We start from the raw sequence: 24560 nt of genomic DNA, 5'->3' as shown, positions 1-24560 counted from the left end.
CACAACGAGTAGAAGTATTGAATAAAATTGTAAACAAAAGAATCCCTCATGGCTCTAATACCCGATGGAATTTTAATATACGAACCCATAATGTTGTGTATGAAAATAGAGCCTCTCTCATTGATTGTATGCATGAAATAGAAGATCAATTTTCCAATAACACAGTTTGTAGTGCGGCCGCTTCTATTCGGCGTGCATTGAATGATCCTATTTTCAATTTTTGGCTGACTTTTTTCCATCATGTAATGCCCCACGATGTAATGATCATCATGTAATGATCCTATTCAATCAATTACAACAAAGAAAAATCGAACCTACTCTAGTAAGAAACGCTGTTGAAAATTTTGAACGTTGTATCATTCAAGTTCGAAATAATATTGATAACATTATTAGTGAGGCAACAAATATAATTAGCGATGAGCCACCAGAAAACAAATGAAAACGCCCAAATAACAGCCAATTTGATCACCGGATTTCTGCTTTAGAAGTTTGTGATATTATTATAAATTGCGCAAAAGATAGATTTCAATTTAAAGAACATCTAGTAGTTGCATCACTTTTCTTTTCCGAATGCTTTGGAGAATATTGTGACAAATTTTCTGAAGATAAGCTCACTTCCGTATGTACCTTTTATCCCATGCTTGATAAAGAACGTTTACGAACTGAACTATCTGTTCTATATTCAATAAATGATTGCAGGACATTAAATGGCGCACTACCTCTTCTAAAATTTTTAGTAGCCAACAATCTAGGAGATACGTTGAAGGAGACAAAAAAATTATTGGAAACTGTGGTAACTACTCCCATGACGACATCAGAGGCGGAGAGATGTTTTTCAACATTAAAAAGAGTCAAAACATTTCTTAGAAATTCAATGACCGAAGATCGTTTAACAGCACTTTCCATGCTATCTATTGAAAAAAAGTTTATCTTTAATATCTCTAAAAATAACAATTTTAATGAAAAAGTTATAACAAAGTTTGCCACCAGAAAAGAACGAAGAATAGACTTAATTTATGAAAAATAGGTAGTAGGTGAAATATAAGTAATATACGAGTATAAAAATAATTCAGTTTTTTTTTGCTAATAATAATTGCAGAACACCCTAAAATTTTTACCACGAGCCGCCACTGACCTTTGGCATACAACGACATCAGATATATTTCCAGCAAGATGGAAGGAGGGTTCAAGGGTAGTTAGAGAATATTTAAGTGCGCATTTTGGTAGACGCTGGCACATACAGGCCAATCAGATGGCCGCCTTGGTCACTGGATCTAAGTACTTTAGACTTCTTTGTATGGTAATACATAAAAAATAAAATTTATGAAAATCGGCATAATACTATAGATAAATTCCGAGCCTCAACCGAAGAAGCATTCAGAAACTTACAAAAGCAACCCTTTATAATTTTAAATGCCTTGAAGCGAATTGAAACTGTATGTGCTTTATGTATAGGGTGTCCCAATAAGCGCGCACGTTTTAATTGTTAAATAAAAGTAATAATTTATTTTAAACTGAGTGTTATTTATATTTTAATGTAAAGCTAATACACTGCAATTAAACGTGAAAAATAATATCTGGCAAATGGCCGCCTCGACTTTCGTGACAGACTCTTATTCGTTTTGAGAAATTTTCAATTACATTTTCACATAATTGCGGCCCAATTTCGCTAATAATACGTCTAATTTCGTTTTTCAACTGTGGAATTGTTGTTGGGTTATTAGCGTATATGAGGGATTTTAAAAAACCCCAAAGAAAAAAGTTGCAACAATTGAATTGCTTCACGTGCAGTGTGACATGTCGCACCATCTTGTTGGTACCACATACCGCCCGTATCCATACCATCCAATTGAGGCCATAAAAACTCAGTGGGCATATTACGATAGCGTTCGCTGTTCACGGTAACTGCATTTTCAGCCTCGTCCTCGAAGAAGTACGGTCCAATTACTCCACCTGTCCAAAGTCAGCACCAAACAGTGACTCTAGGATTTTCTTCGCCCCAAACTCGGCAATTTTGTTTATTAACAAAGCCATTAAGGTGAAAGTGTGCCTCATCGGTAAACAAAATCTTTTTCGAAAAATCGACATCCATTTGTTGTTTTTGCAATACCCAAGAAGAAAATGTACGGCGCGTCGCATGGTCCACTGGCTTTAATTCTTAGGTCAATTAAATCTTATAGGCATGTAAATGAAGATCTTACATGCTTACATGCTCACATGCATGAAGATATTTGTTAGAATTCGGTGGGTAGTGCTCTTCGAAATGTGCAACTGCTGTGCACGATGACGGATAGATGTTCCCGGATTCTTGCCAACACTTTCACGCACTGTGGCAGTATTTTCAACAGAACGGCTAGTACGGTGACGCACTGGTGTTTTTACATCCACGACAGAATCATTTTGTTCAAATTTATCAATTAATCTTTGGACGGTCGTGTGATGTCCATCGTGTCGACCAAAAATGCCCCGCAATTTACGAACTGTTTCCGCAAAACATTCTCCATATTTCTAGTGTGTTTTAACAATAATAATTCGTTGTTCGATCGTATATCATTCCATGGCTACTAATCGCAAACTGTTTACATTATTCTTTTCAGTTTTTTTTTGACATACTGCGATAAAAAAAAATGCTGCGCAATTCAAAACGTGCGTTCCTATTGGGACACCCTTTATAAGACAAACTGTCATTGCTGTAATTACAGTTTTTACTGTTAAATCTACCAATATATTTTTTTTTTAATATTTTTAAGTTTATGTTAAAGAGTAATATTTTGAGTTTATGTTTGAAATATTATTAAATAAATAGGTTTAAATAAATAAGTGAATTTAGAAAAAAGCGATACAGGGTCGCGAAAACCGCAAAGCTATATCTTAAAAAATGACAGATAGCCTGCAATCTCATCCGAAATGGGACACAGTGTACATTCAACGATATCATTTGTACCTCTTATTTCAGACAAAAAAATAATTTTATTTTTGTATCAATTTACATAGTTTGTTAATAATTTTGTTCCGAACTTATATAAAGTTACTGCAAGTGAATCAATGAATATTTTACCTTAAATCCGATATGGATCAGCCCCAGTGTATATTAGCACTCTGAGGCGGCTTAAAATGGTGGTAATTTGTTGTTATTATTGTCTATGTACGGAACAGTCGTGGGTTCTTGGTTCAAGCAACTCCCTTTGGTCATCGGTATCACGTCGTGCTTCTGGGGCATTATGTTGATCTACCTGAAGGTCTACGGTTGACGATACTTAAGTAAACAATCAGGCATTGCTTTATCGCATTTCTTATTTATTTATTTTTTTGTTTTGTTGATAAAATGGTGCCGGACCGAACGAACGATACATGGGATATTAATTTTGGAGTTCTTAAATGTTATTATTTTATTGTTCCTAAAAGTTAAATAAACCTGGAACTTACCAGTAAAACTAGATTAATAAATAAACATTTATCCAACAATTTACATAAGTTTCCAACCGGCATAACTTTCCAGCATAATGGGCAGTGTGAATAAGAATTCAATAAAAGCTGAAACTTACATTTTCCTTGCAAATGCTTAGTTTGCAATGAATAAAAGTAAGTAGTAACTTTTACTAATTAATTCAATTAGCAAAAGCTAAAGTTGTTAGCATTGTCTAAAAATGGTGGGAATAGAAGTAAGCAATTACTAAGAATATTAAGGAGAAGCTTACATTTTTGCAGGGTTGTTAGACCCTGGCTTAAAAATTTAGTATTGGTTAACAGTTTGGTGAAGAAAATGTTGAGCGGATAGTTAACCATTTTTTGGAGCTAGTGGAGACTAGAGGTGGTGCATTGAGTCCAAAAAAAAATGCAAATTTGTTTGCAATTTCTAAGTGATTCTGGATTTCAAATAAGGATCAGGAAAGAAAAAGTTCATAGAACAACAATATGTAAAACGATATCTCACGTTTTACCAAAAATAGTTGAAAAGGCAGGAATTTGGATGAAATTTCCTACAAAAAACTCGACTGAGCAGGCAATCAACAAATGGGTACAGTTGCATAGATTTCCCTGTGCTTTTGGTGCAATTGATTGCACTCATGTACCAATAATAACGCCATCGCTGGATGGAAAGGATGGTGCAGAAAACAAGCAACTTGTGACGCAAAAGAAATTTTTACATCCGTAGATGTTCAATGGCCTGGCTCGTTGCACGACAGTCGTATTTTAAGTAGACCAAACATTTTTGGTATGATGAGAAGACGTCATCTTATGGACTATGGACTTATTTTAGGCGATAAAGGGTACGGCACAACACCATTGGATGATTTACCAAATAAAAAACTTTAAGTAAAACTTAAAATATCTAGCTTTTGCTAGTAAGTAAAAGCAAAAAGTTATTCACTTCAACTTCAGCAAATGCTATTAGCAAAAGCTAAATCTATCTAGTAAAAGCTAAAGCTTATACTTCACACTAAAAGCAAAAGCTAAGTTTTTATTCACACTGCCCAATGACCCATTCTGCACTAAATTAATACTCTATGTCTATTCTAAATAATACGAAAAGCGGCATTTATTATTCGGACTTTATAGAATTTCAGATTTCATTAAGATTGCGGTTTAGTTTAAAATTGCTGCAAAAGTTTTTTGGCCATCACTTACACTAATTATGTTTAAAATCAAAAAATTATAAACATTAAATATCTGCCATCGATCATTTCGTTCGCGATGGTACTACATTTAGTGAGAAACTAACGAAAGTGAGTCAAGCTGTGTACGTATCTTTGAGGTGTGAGAGAGTAGTTTAAAGCATATTTTTAGATTTTTATAAAACTGCGAAAACGAAAGTCTTTGTTATAATTATTTTAAACGAATGAGAGAAAAAGCAAATCCTTGTTAGAATGAATAGGTATAGGAGAACTACAGTTCTATTCGACATTTTTAGTGGTGGAATTTTAAATACGGGTACTCACAAAATAAAAACATTTACAAAATGGTTTACATTAAACCTGTTGCAAACTTAACTATGGAGAACGCAAATATATTTTATATGAGCAAAGATGTAAAAAAAACTAACTTTTTGTAGCTTAGTTTTTAAAATTTTGACTTATCTGATATAGTTTGTTTAAAAACCGTCATATCGTACACCTGTCCTGCATTGATAAAAAGACATTGTTTTCATTTTGTTATTATCGTTCTACTGTATTTCATTCTGACTTACTTCATTTACGTACATCTTTTTACACGAATTTCATTACACAACACTTTCATGTATTTTTACCTTTTGGATTTGTTTTTTCCCAATTTTTTTTGTTGACGTATTGTTAAGTTTGTTTTGGACAGAAAAATAAAATAAGCTGTACAAATTTTTGTTTGGTTTTATTTTGTTTGAACAATGTTTTATTGTGAGAAGCATTGTTTTAGAAAACAATATTTTAGTAAGTAAAATGATATTGGAAGAAATGGGTGGGTTTTCTCTTTAATTTACAATTTCACTTTTTACAATTTGCAATTGCTTCTTACAAATTTATAAAAAATAAAAAAGAACTTGTAACATTTCATGCAGCAAGTGTAGGACTTTCGACATTCATCAAGCGTCATGTACCGAAGGGTTAGTTTCATAATTTAAGCTATACGTTTTTTAGCTATTAGCTTGACAACAGTAACTGTTTTTGATTTTTTGAAAAAAGGACTTGTTTAACCTATAATTTATGATTACTTATGCTCAACATTTTTTTTATATTCTTCTAATACTGCGCTAGGCAAGAGGCAAAAATACTTTTTTTAATGAATTTTTTCTCTAACTACAAAATCATATTTTTCGTACGTAAGGATTTCATTTTTTATGCACAGGAAGCCATTTTTTAAATTTATTATATCTATTAAATTATACAAGTTAGTCATAGCTATAGATAATGGATTAATAATAGTAAACTCTAAACTAATAATTTTATTAAAACATTCTTATTTCAGATAGTTACAGTAATATTCTTTTTTTATTGCTTCTGCCATCAATCAGTTCCAATGTATTTTCACCGACTTATATCTCGCAAATTGCTTCCCTAAATGCATATATTTTAATATCATACCTCTAACTTTAAGTACATTAAATGGTACAGGGAAAATTTTAAAATTTGTGCGTAAATTCTGAAACTGAATTCGTCCTATATGTATTTGTCGTATACAGTGCATTTTTTTATCTTGGGTCATAGGGCTTTACGTGTAATATTTTCAACCCCATGTCAGAACCTGTTCTATTTAATCGATAGGATTGAAACTTGGAACAAGTGAAGTTTAAGTTAACAGACTTTAAAAAATCCCATTATTTTGCAAAAAAATTGCGAGAAACCTATTTAAAATACGTTTTTCTGATGAAAAAGTTTGCTTTTTCTGCACCTCGTAACTTTCATTACCTTTACACTTCAAAGCAGGTAGACAAGTATCTGACAGTGAGACAAAATAATTTCCTCAAAATCTCAAAAATATATTTTCAAAAATCAACAATAAACAAATAAAACCTTTCAAATAAATTGTTCAAAGTGACCTCCAAATTGAGCCAAACAAAAGCCCAGACAGTTGTAGAAATGGCTTTTAACATTTAGGAGCTGCCGGGGAGTAATGGTACGCGAAGCCTCGATAATTCTATTACGAAGTTCTTCGATATTGTTGGGTCTGCCTCTAACAATATCAAACACTTTCGATGATAGATAGCCCCAATAAAAGTTATCTAAAGGCGAAAGATCGGGGCTTCGCGCCGGCCATTTAGACGGCCCAAAACGTCCAATCCAGCGTCCTGGGAACGTGGCATTCAAAAACTCGGTAACAGTCGCTGCACTATGAGCGGGGGCTCCATCATGTTGAAAAATTATCCTGCCATTTTGAACAGCGTTTCTTAATGCGGGAATGACCTGCACCTGAAGTAATTCTAAATATTTTGCAGTATTCAGGCTACCCTCTATGAAAAATGGTCCAATTATTCGATCTCCAAGAATTCCTGCCCACACGTTAAGTTTCTGTCTTGTTTGGGTATGCGTTTCCTGGATGACGTGAGGATTTTCTCGCGCCCATATTCGAGTATTTTGTTTGTTGACTGTACCATTTGTACAGAAAGTACTTTCGTCTGAAAATAGTATTTTGTTTGTAATTGTGGGGTCGTTGTTAATTCGTTCCATCCACTGTTCACAAAACTGCATTCTAAGAAAATAATCATTAGGCAAGAGTTCTTGAACATTTCTAACTTTAAAAGATTTGTATTTTTCTTTTCTGATTGCCTTATAGCAACTACTCCTACTTTTTCCGGTAACTTCAGCAAACTGAGTAGGACTATTTGTTGGATTTTCTTTAACGGCCAAGCATACCTCCATTTTAAATTCTTCGTCTACTACAGTTTCGGTTCTTTTTCGTTTTAAGTGAGAACTGACGATGCATCCAATCGTAATAAATTTTTCATAAAACCGTTGTACAGTTGATCTAGACGGGACGGGACGGTTAGGATAAGACACGGCAAAATTGTCTACCACTTCTTGCGCCGACATTCCTCTAATGTGGTTTGAAACCATCTCAATACGTTCATCCGTAGTGTAAATCGACATTTTAAAGAGTTTTTGAACAATTTCAATGGAGCAATTTAAAAATTATTTTGTGTCACTGTCAGATATTTGTCTACCTGCTTTGAAGTGTAAAGGTAATGAAGGTTACGAGGTGCAGAAAAAGCAAACTTTTTCATCAGAAAAACGTATTTTAAATAGGTTTCTCGCAAATTTTTTTGCAAAATAATGGGTCTAATTTTTTAAAGTCTGTTAACTTAAACTTCACTTGTTCCAAGTTTCAATCCTATCGATTAAATAGAACAGGTTCTAACATGGGGTTGAAAATATTACACGTAAAACCCTATGACCCGAGATTAAAAAAATGCACTGTATTGGTTTTTCAGTTTTTTTTTTTAATAAAAAATCTGATAAAAAAAATTACGGTGTTTCTTAAAAAAAAAAGTAATAATCATAATCTTTCATTATCTCATTTTGCTGTATAATATTTAACATTGAGAAAAGTTGAATTAATATCATTTTGATAATGAAAATAAATCAATAATTCCTATAGATTTTATACAGTAGAAAAAGAAAAATGTACATATAAGTAAATAGTAAGATTTCGTTCATTACAAAAATTTCGTTCTGATAAGGACTAAATTCAACTTTATAAATATATTTATAAAGTTGTTAATATAAAACTATTTAAAAGATAACTGGAACTATTTGAAAGATATTCAAGAAAAAACTTTGGTAATGCTTATGCAAATATAAAAAAAACCTTTATTATAAAATTGCTTTAAAAATTATTATAAACGACCTTAATATATACCTAGTCCTTTTTTCAAGCTTCGAATTGATCTCGTGTTAGTTTACTGCTTGGAGTGCTAATATATTGTATTTGTCTAGTTCTTACTTTTTTGCAGCTACTACTCGTAATTTTAAATTGAAATGGAACCCACGTTAAATGGGCGCTTGTTTACTTTGTTTTGAATTTATTGTCAAATTTACATCCTGCAGGCAAAAAACAGTTTTTTCATGGAAACACAATTTTGGGCAAGTGCAAGCGTATCTATATATATATATCCGTTTGTTAGAACTAATTATTTTATACATCTAGAGCTCTTTAAGCCACTCTGCCTAATAACTTGTTTTCCTGTGGGAACATTTTATTAACTTTCCTGCAGGTGATCGTTTTTGTCATAAACAAGATATGCGCCAATCTTGACTCAAGGTTCCATGTTATAGGTTATCCCAGCAGTTTGACTCAAAAAATTTAAAATAAAACATAACAGTAAGTTGTTTTAGAAAATCGAATATTAATATTTTACTGATAATCAAATTGTAAATACGTAGACTTGTGGGGTTGGGATAACCTGTTATATAAGTGGATTTGGACAATGTTATTTTGTTTAAACATTAAGTTTTAGTGAAGTCCACTTGTTATATAATTAACATGCAATAAACAAATAGAGTGCTAAATTAAATTATGGAAAAAAAATTGTTTTTTTTTTCGTTTTAATGGCAGAATTAATTCTCTTTTTAAATTTATTCCATAATTTTATTGTGCACTGAATAACTAAAACTTTTAATAATAAATTTGCCAATGTTTTGTCTTGGTTTTATTTAATGGTTCTGTGGAGTTACCTCGTTTTAATGCATCATTTAATACCACTTTAATATTGTCCATCTCATTTTTGTTTCATCAAATAATTGATTACATATCTTTGGCTTCTCGTGTCAGTTTCTCGAGAATAATTTTATAAATCTTTGACAAACTTAAACGACACGAAAGGCCTTTAAAACACTCCTAACATCTAAACTAAAATACTTCACCCTATTTAGTTCTGGAACGTCCGTCATCACAGATGTCATACTTGGAACAGTTCCTGAAAGAAACCAACTCTTCATCGGGACAAAATATGTATGACAATGTGCCACCGCAGGCTCATATGTACCACGGGGGCTCATTAGAGTCTGAAGATGCTGATGTTGAAGACAATAGGGCGCCAAGCATAGTTAGCTCGAAAAGTAATCTTAGTGAAATTAGTATGGTAAGTATTTTTAAATAAAACACTTCATCCATTTGTCCTTAAGAGCCCAAACAAAATCAATATAAACGTGGAGTCAACACAAATGGTTCTCACTTAGCGTCCTTAAAAATATATTAATGTATTGGCAGTAGCGGGTATGGTGTTGGTTTTTTTTTATTGTCATGCAGTTGATTTCATTGATTTTTGTTTATTTTGTATTGTACTACGCCAATTGACATTGACCTTTAATTCAAATTAGGGAGTTTCTGATTTTTTGTTACTATACAACCAAAGGATAATTTTTTTTCGTAAAAAATCACATATCGAAAAAATAATTTCGGTACTTCGGTTAAACCACTAATTTAATATTTATCAAAATATGAATACAGTTTACTAAGTTTCTCCTCTTCCACAAACATCATAGTTCTTATGTCTCAGCCTGCTCGATCGCTGCAGTTTATCATTTGATCCTCTGTATCCAGGGTGTTTCAAATTCGATCCTCAACATGGGATCTCCGAATCTGTAAGAGATGCGAAAATGGTTAAATTGGCAAATTTGAGTATTTTTGAGCTTAATATACAGGTTAAAAAAATTTTAAATTCTGAATGGTTCTGAACATATTCGGAAAAATCTGAAATTTAAAGTTTTCAAAAATTGATTTTATTATTTTCTGAGGTTATTTCTTTTTCGATTTAAAAATAATTTGCACTTTTGCATTGCCTCTTATTTCGTGCTACATGATGATGTTTTTAGATTTTTTTAAACGACGTTTCGTCTTTTGCCAAATATTTTATCATCTGTTTTTAATTTTAATTTTTGCAAATTGTTTTCATGAGCCAAAATTTGAAGCTGAGACAATGTTTTCCCTAAAGAAAAATTGCCATTGGTGAAACATATTTTGCTTTCAGCGCTGATTTTATTTTTTCCCCATTTTTACACAATTACCCTTAGATAATCTGGCTTAAGCCTGAATTTTACTGATGGGATTTTAAATAAATTGTAATTGTCATTTGCGAATTTTATTTTATTGCAATTTTCTTGAATTGTTGTAGCATGAGTTTTTGCCGAGGTTTCTGCATTGTCAGCTAGGACTACTTGTTTTTTCTGTGTCCATCGACCTGGTGATTGCTAAAATTCTGTGGCGGTCTGACGTCATGTTTTTGAGATCCCCAATTGTAATTCTTGATAATGCGTCTGCTACCACGTTAACACTTCCCTTAATGTATTCTATTGCGAAATCATATTCTTCCAAGTCTAGTCTCATACGCATAAGTTTGGATGATGGATTTTTCATTGAGAATGGGTAAACTAACGGCCTGTGGTCAGATTTAACTAAGAAGGTTTTTCCATATAAGTAGGGTCGAAAATGGATAATTCTCCAATGTATTGCAGCTAGTTCTTTTTCTATGACGGATTTATTAATTTCGCCTTTAGTGAAGCTTCGTGAAGCGTATACTATTGGGACATCTTGACCCTTTGAGTTTTGAGAACGAACTGCCCCGCAGGCTTCTTTTGACGCGTCCGTTGTAAGAATAAAGGGCTTCTCAAAATCTGGATATTTCAAGATTTGTGGGTCGATGAGCATTTGCTTCAGTTTCTGGAACGACCTTTGGCATTCTTCAGTCCATAGGAACTGCGCATTCTTTTTTGTAAGCTTCCTTAAGGGTTCCGTTATTTCAGCGAAATTTTGTATAAACCGTCGATAGTAGTTGCAAAACTGGTAAACCTTCTGACGTCATCACCTGATTGTGGTGTAGGGCACTTAAGAATTGCGTCATATTTCGACTCATCCGGCAAAATGCCGTCGGCACGTATTTGGTGATCTAGGAAATAGCAGTTGTTTTGGAAAAATTTACATTTAGTTGGATTTAGTTTTAAATTGAATTTTCGACAAGTGTCAAAAACGTTTCTTAAATTTTGAAGGTGATGGCCTACTGAGCATCCTATTACAATTATGTTGTCCATGTAGAGAAAAGCCTTTTCAGGTGTTATACCGGCAAAAGCGATGCTCATCATCCTTTGGAAACTGTTTGGGCTGACTTTAAGACCAAATGGCAAACGAGTGAAGCGATAGGAAGCTGTGTTTGTGTTGAAGGTGGTGATATCCCGTGAGCTTTCTTCCAGTGGGATCTGGTGAAATCCTGATTTTAAGTCGAGTGTTGAGAACCATTTGGCTCTTCCCAGTTGATCCAAGATATCATCGATTCTCGCTATGGGAAACTTATCAGCACAAAGTTTCTTGTTGATTTGCCTGTAGTCAATTACAAGTCGCCATTTTTTCTCGCCATTAGATTTTTTTAGGGACAAGCAGTATTGGACTATTGTATTCTGTTGCTTTAACATTTTGTCTACTTGGGAATTGATTTCGCCTATCTGGGTATGTGGTGTTCTGTAGTTTTTTATGTACACAGGGGTATCATCTGCTAGTCTTAGCTTTTGCTTATAAAAATTATTTGTAGTTAATGTATTTGTGTCTAGTGCAAAAATATCCGAACACTCCTGACACAAGTTTATGAGGTAATACTTTACAAAATCTGCAGCGTCGGCTGTGTTTAATTCCTTTAGTAACAGCTTATTTCTATCTTGTTTGTTACTGTTGTTTTTGCTATCCATGTGAAAAATGTTGTAATTACATAAGTTTTGGCATTTAATTTTTGGGTTTCTGATGGTAACACTGTTGAAATGTGTATTTAGTATGCTTACAAAGGGTGATTGGCTAGATGCTATGGTGCTGGCGGTAAAAACTCCAAGGGCTATCTCCTCGTTCTGAACTACAGAGTCTTGTTTTAGATTTTTAAGTGAGTTGAGTTGCCTCACAACCCCAGATCTTGGTGGAATTATCAAGACGTCTTCCTCTGGACTATTATATATTGGTATTATTATATATCCTTCTTTGGATTTTATTGTCATAGTCCAGTTGCTATAGTCTAGACGACATTGATATTTCGAGATAAAATCCCGTCCCAAGATTCCATCTGCCGGTATCGGAAAATCGTTACCCACGATATGAAAGCTATGACTGATACTGTAGTTGTCTATATCAATATTGGTTGTTGTAGTACCTATAGAGTTGGTATGCCCTTCTGTCACCCCCTTTATTTGGCTAACCTTAGATCTGTCCACGAGCTGTTCTGGATTTATCGTTCTTCTTTTATGAAATATCCGCTCCCGTGTCGACCAGTAACGTGACATTTTGGTAGCCTGTCATTTCTGTTTGGATGGATACGAAGTTAGACAGTGCATATTAAAAATTTTTAGGAGTGCCCCAAAGGACCTTCTTGGGGTTCCTGTAGATTTTCCTGACCGATCTCGGTGCTATATGCCCTTATATAGCGATTTGTTTGTCCTCCTCGGTGAGTTGATCGCCTGTTGTTATCGTTGCCTCTTCTTTGGTTATTATATTGACGGTCATTGTAGTTATTTTGCCGCCCATTTTGATTGTAGTTGCTGTTCTGCGTATTTTCATTGTAGCGGTTGTTATAATAATTATTATCGGGTCGGTTTGAAAATCTTTCAGTACCCCTTCTGCGAACATTTTTTCTTATAGGTTCCCCCCTATAATTATTTTTTTGTGTGTAGAATACCGTACTGGTGGTGGCTTCAGTACTCACACTGGCGAATTTTGTCAACGCTTCCTGCACAGTCTGGAAATTTCCAGCTTCCATTATTATCTTTGCTTTTTCGGAAGTTGCGTTTGTGACCAGAGCTTTGATGGTCGTGTTGGTGGTATATGTCTCTGCCAGTTGTTCCGGTACGCCCTCGCTAACGTATGCTGTCTTCAGCTTTTGACATAGTTCCTCTATTCCGGTAGCGTATTTTGAGTCGTTTCGCTGCTTCAAGTTGAGTAGCTTGACTGTTACTGATTGTGAGCTTTCGGGGTTGATGCCATCCTTTAGCTTTGCATGGATTAAGTCGAGACTGTTGCTATTGCCTACCAAACTTCTAGCTCTACCTATGAGTCTGGTTTTGACGTAAGCGACGGCATTAACTTCGTGCGTCTCAACATTTGTCTTAAGAAGGGTGAGCGCATCCAGAAAAGACGTCAACTGATCGGCAGAACCATCGAACTCATTTGGTAAAATTTTGCTTGCAAAATTGAAAAATTCTAACGTAGACAGAGGCATTGTGAGCGAAATGTCTGTCTCGGTTTTTATTATCGGTATCGGATCGTCAATGTCGTCGTCGTCGTCACTACTTGTTAAATAAATTGTGATTTCGTCCTTAATTTCAGGATCAATTTCCTTTAAAATCGAAATAGGGACTTTATAGTCGACGCGAAGAACCTCGAACGATCTAATAACTCTATCTCTACAAGTGCTAAATAAAACTTTTATAGATTGATACTGATTATCAAATACGCGCTATTGTCGAAATAAACTCGTTATATAAATTTATGAAATTATCTCTTACTTGAATTTTTATACTTTCTGACTGAGGTACCTTTTTCTTTAAGACTCTTTTTGATTCCCTGAAAATTTCGTCTTTTAAACTTGATAACTTGGTTAAAACGTCCTCAAATGTCACTTTTACGCTACTCATAGGTAGCCAATTTAACAAATAATGTTATATTATAACATATAAAATAAAATATTAAATACTAATATAAAGCTTAAATTCATTACGTATAGAAGTTTAGGATTGTTTGCTCAGACAATGGTTTCCTATTATTTGTCTATTTTTAAAATGTTTAACTAAAATCGTACAAAATTATTACCTAACTAAAAAAAAATTAATATTTATAAAGCATAACAGCTGACCTATAAATTTACTTCTACTAGAATAATACAATGTCAGCATAATTAATTAAAAATTAATTTGTTCTGCGAACTTGACACTGTCGTTACCCTGTTGCCCGTAGCTAACGACCTTTGCAAAAATGTATATTATCAGCGTTTTCTACCACGCTTATAGGTTGATTGTTGTTGTCGAAAACGATGTGTCCGGAAAAATTCACAACATAGGCATAAATGTACATACCAGAGGGTCAGCAGCTGTTTACTCGGTTATCTTATTCTCTGCCGCCTTCCTCGTGGGCTCTCGCTGGTGCTCTCAGGTAAATGCTCCTACTGATGTCTCTTTTCAAACTCCTTCGGTATAACTTTCGGACACTTAGTACAGTCAGAATAAACACACAGCTTGCAATAATGTACAAAACGGCACGAATATCATGTGGAACTGATAGTTTTTCGTCTTCGACTATAAAGTTTGAGTTAACCACACCCGAACTGGTTACCTCACTTTCTTTCGATATGGATTTTCCCATAATTACTGATACTTAGCCATTCATACATAGACTATAGACTATACTGGGTTTTGCAGTCTGCAACGCTTTTACTTCACGCACGTTTTAAACGTTCCCGAATTTGCCTTGGATCTTTAGGCAGGGTCGCCATGTGGAAGGTAGTTACCTAGGGTGTATGAAATAACACCATAACAAGGTTTGGTAATAGACTTATTTATTGTATTCTTGATTCCTCTGAATACAGTTTGATTGTGACGCATTATAACAAAAACACAACCTCGGAACAAGATTATAATAATGTAACATAATATAACAAACCTTGATGGCACCACAAAAAATAATTTTTGTTTTAAGAAAAAGCAGTGGCGTAATATTTTTTCACTAAAAATATTCAATAGAAGACCTGTAGGGACGCCACTGGCAGAGCAATTTTTTTTGCCCATCAAAAATGCGTCTTGATGCACAGAATACACGTACTAAATTTCATAAAACTGTCTATAATATTGTTTAATTTATTATTAAAAAACTGATTTTTTTTTGACAACTTTACTTCACCCTGTATCTCAAAAGTTGAGACGTTTAGGACATATGTTCATAGGAACTTTTTTTCTTAAAATGTGTCCAGAAATCACCCCCTTAAATATTAATTAGCACGTCTTTAAGGAACACCCTGTATATATTTTAAAATTCTTTTTTTTGTTTCATTTGACCATTTGCCACCAAAATGGTGTGTTGTCAAAGAGTCGTTAAAAGGTTGTATTAGTTAATTTTATAGTTAGTTTGGGCAAGTTAATTTATTAATAAAAAACAAAGTTACGAATATTGTGTATATCTAATGAATCTGCTAAATAATCTGCTAAACTAATGAATATACAGTAGTGGAAAAAAGTAGAGCAACATTTGAAAATACTTTATTTTTTCAAGCAGTGAATGTAAACCAGAAGTAAAATTAATTCCAGTAATTTATTATTATACAAGCAATTTAATATTAAGAAAAAAAAAACATGTTTCCTTGTCCTTAGTATTTTTGTATAAAAAAATTATTTTTTAGGTGGAAAAAATTAAAGCAACATTTTTTAATATTCGGTTTTATTTCATTTCTAATAAATAAAAAAAACATAAGTTAATATTTTGTAAAGTACCCGTTATTCTTAATTACATCTTCACAATGTTTTGGCATAGATCTTATTAGCTTAGAAATAATCCCTGGATCCATATTCACCCATGTTTCCTTCAATGCTTCAAACAATTCTTGCTGATTTTTATAAGATTTTCCTCTGATTTTGGAATCTAAAATGTCCCACAGATTCTCAATTGGATTGAGATCAGACCATTCCATTACATTAATGTTTTCCCTTCTGAACCAAGCTTTTACGAACCGAGAAGAATGCTTGGGATCGTTGTCCTGTTGAAATAAATGTCTTAAAGGCATAATATCATGAGCATATGGAATCATTTGGCTCTCTAATATGTCCTTATATTGAAACCGGTCCATTATACCTTCTTTTTTATACAGGGGGCCCATACCATAGCCCGAAAAGCATCCCCAAACCATTACTGCTCCACCACCATGTTTCACTGTTGGACAGGTATACTTGGCGTTGAGTCTTTCATTGACAGGGCGTCTAAAATATACAATTCCATCACTTTTGAACAAACCAAACTTGGATTCATCGCTCCAGATTACCTTTTTCCAATCATGCTCTGTATAATGTAGATGCGTTTTGGCAAAACTTAAACGGGAACGTCTATTTTTAACAGCAGCGGTTTTTTGGCAGGTCTTCTGGCAAATAACTTGGCCTCTAATAGTCTATTTCTCACCGTCCTCGAAGTCATGTTTACTCCAAGCTCTTCGGATATGCGGTGCTTTATCTTATTGGATCCTAGAAAAGGCTCATTTTTAGCAATTTTGATAATTTGTTTATCGGTATATGGAGTGGTTTTTCTACGTCTCCCTGACTTTTTCTTAACAGATAAATCGCTATTTATATGAAACTGCTTAATTATACGAGACACGATAGATCTATGTAACCTAAATGTCTTTGCAATAGCAATCTGCTTTTGACCACTTTTGTATGTATAAGTCAACAATTCTATTTTTAATATCGACAGATAAATGTTTACCGCGAGGCATCTTAAGCAGCCAAATACCGTCAACTTATCAGTTAACACTGAGTAAAATATTTTGCATGATTTGAGAAATATTTCAAAAATGTTAAATGCTTTACTTTTTTCCACTCTGAAGTATTCTTTTTTGTGTCCCTTGGTAAAACGAGATAAGAATTAACAGTTTTTATTGGCAAACCATTTATAAGTACCATATATTTTTATCTACAGAAATTTTATGCTAAAAGTCATCATCTAATATTTTATTTTAGCAACTTATTAAATGTTACTCTACATTTTTCCACTACTGTAGTTGAAGAATGTCTGAGGCGAAATACGTGTACTTTTATCATAATGTTTGAGACCGTCAGTTTGTGTTTACTTTTCGTTTATACTGTAAATATTTTAATATAATAGTGATGAATGTTATCTGAATTTAGCACGAAACCCACTCGCCAATGAAACACAAGGCTCACCAGTTTTTGGTGCGCACTTTTTCTAGTCCCACCAAATGCAGTCATTGTACGTCATTGATGGTCGGGCTGATGCGGCAGGGGATGGTGTGTGAAATCTGTGGATTCACGTGTCACACCGCATGCTGTCCTCATGTGCCGCCTGTATGTCCCGTGCCACCGGATCAAAGTATATTGAATCTATTTATTTTATTTATTATATCGGTATTACATCTGACTTTACTTTTCAGCAAAAAGGCCTTTAGGAATAGATCCAACGAGAGGAATAGGTACGGCCTATGAGGGTTATGTTAAAGTTCCGAAATTAGGAGGTGTAAAAAGAGGTAGGTCTATTATCAATGTCAACTTTTTTCGACTCTTAGCAAACCCTTATAGAAAACACTGACTGACTATAGTTTAGGTAATAATTTAAAAAAAAATAGTATTTGGATTTTTTACCTCTGGTTTTCTAAACCATTCCCAGTTCTTTCAGATAACTTTTATATAAAACTCAAAAAAATCCTTTATTGTTAGGAGTCTAATATTCTCATATTTCTTTTGTTATCCAATTTAACACTCAATACCATTATCTATTATGAGTTATAACTTTGCAACTCCAAAAGTCTTTTATGCCTTTTTGAATCTAAGTATATTATAATTTATTATTTTTTACAGGTTGGATCCGACAATTTGTCGTCGTTTGTGATTTTAAACTTTTTCTCTACGACATATCCGCAGACAGAAATGCCTTACCCAGTGTTCATGTAGCTCAGGTCTTAGACATGAGAGATCCCCAGTTTAGCGTTAGTAGTGTCAAGGACTTGGACGTTATTCACGCCAATAAGAAGGATATACCTTGTATATTTAAGGTACGTTTTTCAAAATTAAACCGAGTTCCGTTTAAAAAAAAAAAGGAGTTTTCAGATTACAACTTCTTTAATGGAGCCGCCTGGGCCGAGAAACGCGATGTTAATGTTGGCGGACTCAGAAGCGGAAAAAAATAAATGGGTGGTCGCTTTAGCGGAATTGCACCGGATAATGAAGAGGAATAATCTGCCTAACACCACAGTGCTTATAACTAGGGAGTTGATCGATAACTCTTTGGCTATGTTAAAGAATACTCTCAGCGCTGCCATTATCGATCCTGATAGGATTGTTTTAGGTAAGTGCAATGATATAGTTTTCATTAAAAAAAAAAGATTACGTAATTATGTGAATGGTAAAGTTAATGTTATGTAACTGAAGATAAGAAAATATTTTATTGGATAAAGTTACAGATTTTTGTGGCCAATAGTGCCGTTAAAACCCTATTCAATTCTCATTTGTATCATTATAAATATTTAATGTTAAAAATTGCATTAAACTTTACTTTAATATTTCAACTATCTACTAGGCGCTGAAGGAATGTTTTTCTTTTAAAGTGATAATTCAACATAATTCAAAAAAAGTAGTCCATTTTTCTCAAAGAGACCTCTTAATAATAAAAATTCAGACACAAAGTCAATGGTCTCAAATTGTGTTTATTTTTTAAAAACGATTACACGTGTTTCGCCCTAAGGCATCGTCGGATCTAAAAGAAAAAAGAAGGCAACCCTATTACAAAAACAACAACGCATAGACATAAATTACAATGTTAAGATATGACTTACCGGTAAAGCTATTAGATTAACACCACAAACATTTAAGTTGAAACAAAAATAAATACATACAAAATAAAAAATAATGCTGACGTTCACATTGAATCTGGTGTCAAAACTAAATAAAATAAAAGTTAACAAAACAAGCAGAATAATAATAATAATAATAATAATAATAATAAGACGTTTATTAGTCACCAAGAAATTACAGCATTTAAGCACAAAGAATAAAACTAATAGGTAGGTGTATTAACTTTTACAAAATTTCAAATATTACAAAATTCCACTAAATATTGAGTATTTCATCATTTACCAATAACAAAAAAAATCGAAGAATTTGTAACAAAATAAAAAAGCTAATAATGCAAGGTGACCAACAGGCCATAATATGCAGATTTACAGAGATATCCCTTACACAAAAGGCTCCCTGAATTCTGTTGAGGCCAAAAAAAATAATAAAAAAAAACAATAATTTAAAAATTTAATAATAAATATTCTACTGAAAAAGAAAGAACATACCTAATGGGAGCATGGGAAGAGGATCAGGATATGAAAGAAAATATGAGGGGAAGGGAAGATGAGGAAAATTATATAACGATTTATGGCAACGTTCAAAGCCTTTCAGGAACAAAATCATGACCAATACTATACACAAAAACGTTAAAAAAATCACTCATACACATAATTAACCAAGGAAAAGCAGCTTAATGTTAACTTTAAAAGTTTTTTCTGTCAATGTAAAATCATTTATTTTAAACCTATTTATATAGTGTGCAATCAAGTATGAAAATGACTTTTTAAATAATTCCTTATTGTGCGCCGGAATAGTAAGTAAATTCTTTCTTCTAATATTTAGGTTATGTACATCCGTTCGGAATCTAATCTTTCTAAGCAAATATGATGGAGACTTCCACTTAAGTAATTTATTAAAAAAAAACAAATAAGATGTAATACTCGTCGATTGAACATATTTAACCAGCTCGCATCCTTTAGCTTATGAGAAATATGCTCCTCTCTCCTTACGCCAAATACAAGTCGTAGGCACGAATTCTGAAGTTTTTGTATCCGATAGGCATCTGAGCAGTCAAGACAAGAAGCATAAATAGTGTCGCAGAAATTGAAAGGTGACAAAACCAATGCTTCACAAAGCATTTTTTAATATTAGTACTTAAGTAATTCTTCTGCGCGTAAATAGTTTTTAAAGCAGAGTATCCAATTTTAAGTTTAAGTGTAACATGCTCCCTAAATTTTAGTTTATGATCTATTAGGAGCCCCAGATTATTGGCTGAATTTTGAAATTGTATAACATCGTTATTCATTTCAAGTCTAAAGTTATTTAAAATCTCAATCCGGTGAGCATCACTACAAAAAAGAATAGCTTTAGATTTGGCTGGATTAATTTTTAAAAGTAGATTTTGAGTTTCAGCAAAGATATTATTAAGATCTATATTAATATTAAGGTTAGCTTCAGGAGCATAACTGGGTTTAAATGAATAATAAATATGAGTATCATCTGCATAGCAGTGATGTTTACATCTATTTAATTTTTTTGTTAATTGTGATGTGTATATTGTATATAGCAATGGACCCAAAATACTACCTTGTGGTACACCAGAAATAACGTCAAGTGCCTCCGATATTTTTCCATTTAGCAGAACTCTTTGTTTGCGGTTTGAAAGAAAAGATGACATAAGTTTTAAGGCCGACTGAGAAAATCATAGATAATGTAATAGAGATATGAGTATCTCATGATTCACCATGTCAAATGCTTTGGTAAAATCTAAGAGAATTAAAACAGTTGCCTGATCTTTATCCAAAGCCCGAAATATATCGTCTGTAACTTGAGACAACGCAGTGACATATCTATAGCCCTTACGAAACCCAGACTGATATTCTGGGATGAGATTATTGCTATTTAAATAATCAAGAATTTGGCGCTCCATAATTTTTTCCAAAATTTTCAAAAGAACAGAAAGTATAGAAATAGAACGAAGATTGTTGAATTCCGTGGGATTTTTAATTTTAGGTAAGGGAATTATATTGGCCTCCTTCCACTTTTCCGGAAAATAGCTTTTCTCTAGACAGCACTTTATAATGTGGGTAAGAGGGTTAATAATCACAGGACAGCAAAGCGTAACAAAAGTAATATTTAAATTATCGGATCCAAATGCCTTGCTTTTTATAGTTTGAAGAATTTTTTCTACTAAATCCTGGTCTACTAAATTAATAAATTCTAGTTGCGATCCTATAGGTTTGAAATCTTGAGTTTAGTTGTGGGATGGGATCGAAGGAATAAAAACAAACGTCACTTTATGTACTGGCCAACGTTTCGCAATAATTTTATTGCTTCATCAGGGCCCTAAGGTAACAAAAAAGACACAATAAAAAAGGATTATTATATATAAACAAAATTTAACTTTTTGGGGTTATGTTGATACCACCAAAAAAGAAAAAAAATAGAAAAACAAAAAAAAAAAACAACAAAATCTTAGATTTGAATTAAAAAAAAAATTACACAACAAAAAAAAAAAAAAAAAAAAAAAAAAAGATAAAATTGCTTACATAACAGTGTGATTTTGCTTGTCATAAATAATCATGTTTACAGGACACACAGGTAACATAGAATATATAAAATATTATTTTTTTAACAAAAACGGTTTAAATTGATGGGTTGTATCACAGACAGTTGCTTTAAAATTGATTCTACGGTGTACAATAATAATTTAGCATCTAGCCAGAAAAACCGGGTATGCGAGAACACAATAGACGCATTCTTTTTAGTGATAAGAACCAAAACAGTCCCAAAAGTTTACATTTTGATTTGATCTATTAGATTAAAATAAGAAGAACTTAGATTGTCTATATCCGTTCTTTTATTTACCGCATTATTATGTTTTTTTTATGTTTATCATTTCGGCTAGAAGTCTCTTTTTAAAAAGCTGCTGTTGGCCCATAATTGTAGTCTTGCCAAAATTAAAATTGTGTCCTGTATTCATTTTGTGCTCAGCTAAAGCAGTAGGGTTTTTTTTAAGGGCTAAATTCCTACAATCATACTCATGTTCGTATATTTTAATGTACCTTTTTTCTGTAGGTACGTTGATGACATAATCACGGCAATTCCAAATAAAAAAGAAAACGAAATTCTATCAGTCTTCAATAGTTTCCATCCACGTTTACAATTCACTATCGAACAAGAAATTAACTGTAGTCTTCCATTTTTGGATGTTAAAGTCATAAGATCCACAGATGGTACCATAAAAACAGATTGGTATCAAAAACCAACTTTTTCAGAACGCATTTTAAATTATTTTTCAGAACATCCTATGACACACAAAATAAATGTAATAAAAAACCTAAAACATCGGTGCTTGAGACTTTCTAGTCCAGAATATCATAAAAAAAACCTTCATTATGTTCAGACAATTTTAAAGAAAAACAACTACCCCCTATCAATTATTAAAAAAATAATTAACGACACCGAGAACATTACTCAAAATATTACACGAAACAATGAAAATAATCAATTGTCTTATTTCAAGATTCCTTACATTAACACACTTTCTCATAAAATTAAAAAGACCATACAATCAAAATCTGATGTTATTAAAATCTCAGAAAGAAGTGAAAACTCGGTAAGAAAACATTTATTTACGAAGCTTAAAACTAAAGACGCCTTTGATTTACATTCTAACATTATTTATAAAATACCTTGCTCTGGGTGTGATGTGTGTTACATTGGTCAGACGGGTAGATATTTGAGGCAGCGCCTATACGAACATGAGTATGATTGTAGGAATTTAGCCCTTAAAAAAAACCCTACTGCTTTAGCTAAGCACAAAATGAATACAGGACACAATTTTAATTTTGGCAAGACTACAATTATGGGCCAACAGCAGCTTTTTAAAAAGAGACTTCTAGCCGAAATGATAAACATAAAAAAACATAATAATGCGGTAAATAAAAGAACGGATATAGACAATCTAAGTTCTTCTTATTTTAATCTAATAGATCAAATCAAAATGTAAACTTTTGGGACCGTTTTGGTTCTTATCACTAAAAAGAATGCGTCTATTGTGTTCTCGCATACCCGGTTTTTCTGGCTAGATGCTAAATTATTATTGTACACCGTAGAATCAATTTTAAAGCAACTGTCTGTGATACAACCCATCAATTTAAACCGTTTTTGTTAAAAAAATAATATTTTATATATTCTATGTTACCTGTGTGTCCTGTAAACATGATTTTTTATGACAAGCAAAATCACATTGTTATGTAAGCAATTTTATAATTTTTTTTTTAAATTCAAATCTAAGATTTTGTTGTTTTTTTTTTTTTTTTTTTGTTTTTCTATTTTTTTTCTTTTTTGGTGGTATCAACATAACCCCAAAAAGTTAAATTTTGTTTATATATAATAATCCTTTTTTATTGTGTCTTTTTTGTTACCTTAGGGCCCTGATGAAGCAATAGAATTATTGCGAAACGTTGGCCAGTACATAAAGTGACGTTTGTTTTTATTCGTTCGATCCCATCCCACAACTAAACTCAAGACTACTAAATTAAATTAAATTAAAATGAGGTTAAGTTGAACGGGGAGAACGGAAATAAAGCAAAAAAATAAAATAAAAAATAAAAAGTGAAATATGACTTGGTCGAGAAATGAACCAGCGACCATCGGGTTCGTAGGCAAGCGCTAAACTTACGTGCTATCCAGGTCGTGATGAATATTGTTATAAATTAAATACGGTTCGAAGGTCAAAACATCATTCACACAGGACAGTACAGGACTCCTTTTTGCCCTCGTGATCTCCACCTTCTCTAATAAGTCAAGCTTCTCTCCCTTGGGGCACTCATGAAGGATTTTTACATTTTCCGGGGTGGAAGGATAGTGTTTTGAGGACAACAAAAAAGTTTTGGTCAAGAACAATCGATAATAAAGAGATTAGTTTCTCGACCAAACCTTTTTTTAAATTTAACGATAGTTTCTTCGAACAGACCAATGGGTTGGCGATGGGCTCTTGTCTGTCCCCGTTTTTGAGTGAGATTTTTATGCATAACCTGGAGAGTAAGATAACGTGCAGTACCTTTGCCAAGGACATTGTTTTTTACAAACGGTATGTGGATGTTGTCTGTTTGGCCTGGAGTGAGGATGAACTCAGACTGGATAGTTTTTTGTATTTTTTAAACTCTCTACATCCTAACATACACTATCGGACAAAAGTAGAGCAACAAAGTTCAATTTTATTCATGTTTGTTCATTCATTCATTAGTAATTGATAGAATATCCATTATTATTAATTACTTGCTGACAACGGCGCGGCATTGAAGCAATCAACTTCTGAATGACATTTTCGGGAAGACTTGTCCAAACTCCACTAATTTTATTTATTAAGAATTGTTTATTTGGAAACATTTGAGTACGAATACGACGTTCTACTTCTTCCCAGAGATTCTCAATGGGGTTGAAATCTGGGGATTGTGCTGGCCACTGTAAAACACGAACATTATTTTCCCGAAACCACTGTTGAACAACTTGTGAAGAATGTTTTGGATCGTTGTCCTGTTGAAAAATAAAACGCAATGGCATTTCCCATTC

The 24560-nt window shown here is 33.1% G+C and overlaps 1 protein-coding gene across 4 annotated transcripts in view; it reads left to right on the top strand.

Annotated features, from left to right (window-relative positions):
• LOC126741394 (serine/threonine-protein kinase Genghis Khan) overlaps window positions 1–24560 on the top strand; it is a 100597-nt gene that overhangs the window by 52585 nt on the left and 23452 nt on the right. For all 4 annotated transcript variants that reach the window (XR_007662180.1, XM_050447809.1, XM_050447790.1 and 1 more), the window contains 5 exons: window positions 9342–9550; window positions 17319–17520; window positions 17582–17674; window positions 18006–18199; window positions 18255–18492. Coding sequence is in view for 3 of the 4 variants with exons in the window: in XM_050447809.1 (XP_050303766.1) it covers window positions 9342–9550; window positions 17319–17520; window positions 17582–17674; window positions 18006–18199; window positions 18255–18492 (936 nt within the window). In the remaining variant the exon portion in view is untranslated. The remainder of the gene's footprint in view (window positions 1–9341; window positions 9551–17318; window positions 17521–17581; window positions 17675–18005; window positions 18200–18254; window positions 18493–24560) is intronic.

The sequence above is a fragment of the Anthonomus grandis genome, chromosome 1 (genome assembly GCF_022605725.1).
Source record: "Anthonomus grandis grandis chromosome 1, icAntGran1.3, whole genome shotgun sequence".
In the NCBI taxonomy this organism is placed as follows: Eukaryota; Metazoa; Arthropoda; class Insecta; order Coleoptera; family Curculionidae; genus Anthonomus; species Anthonomus grandis.
The sequence above is the reverse complement of the archived record's forward strand: the minus strand, read 5'-3'. Positions and strand labels throughout refer to the sequence as shown.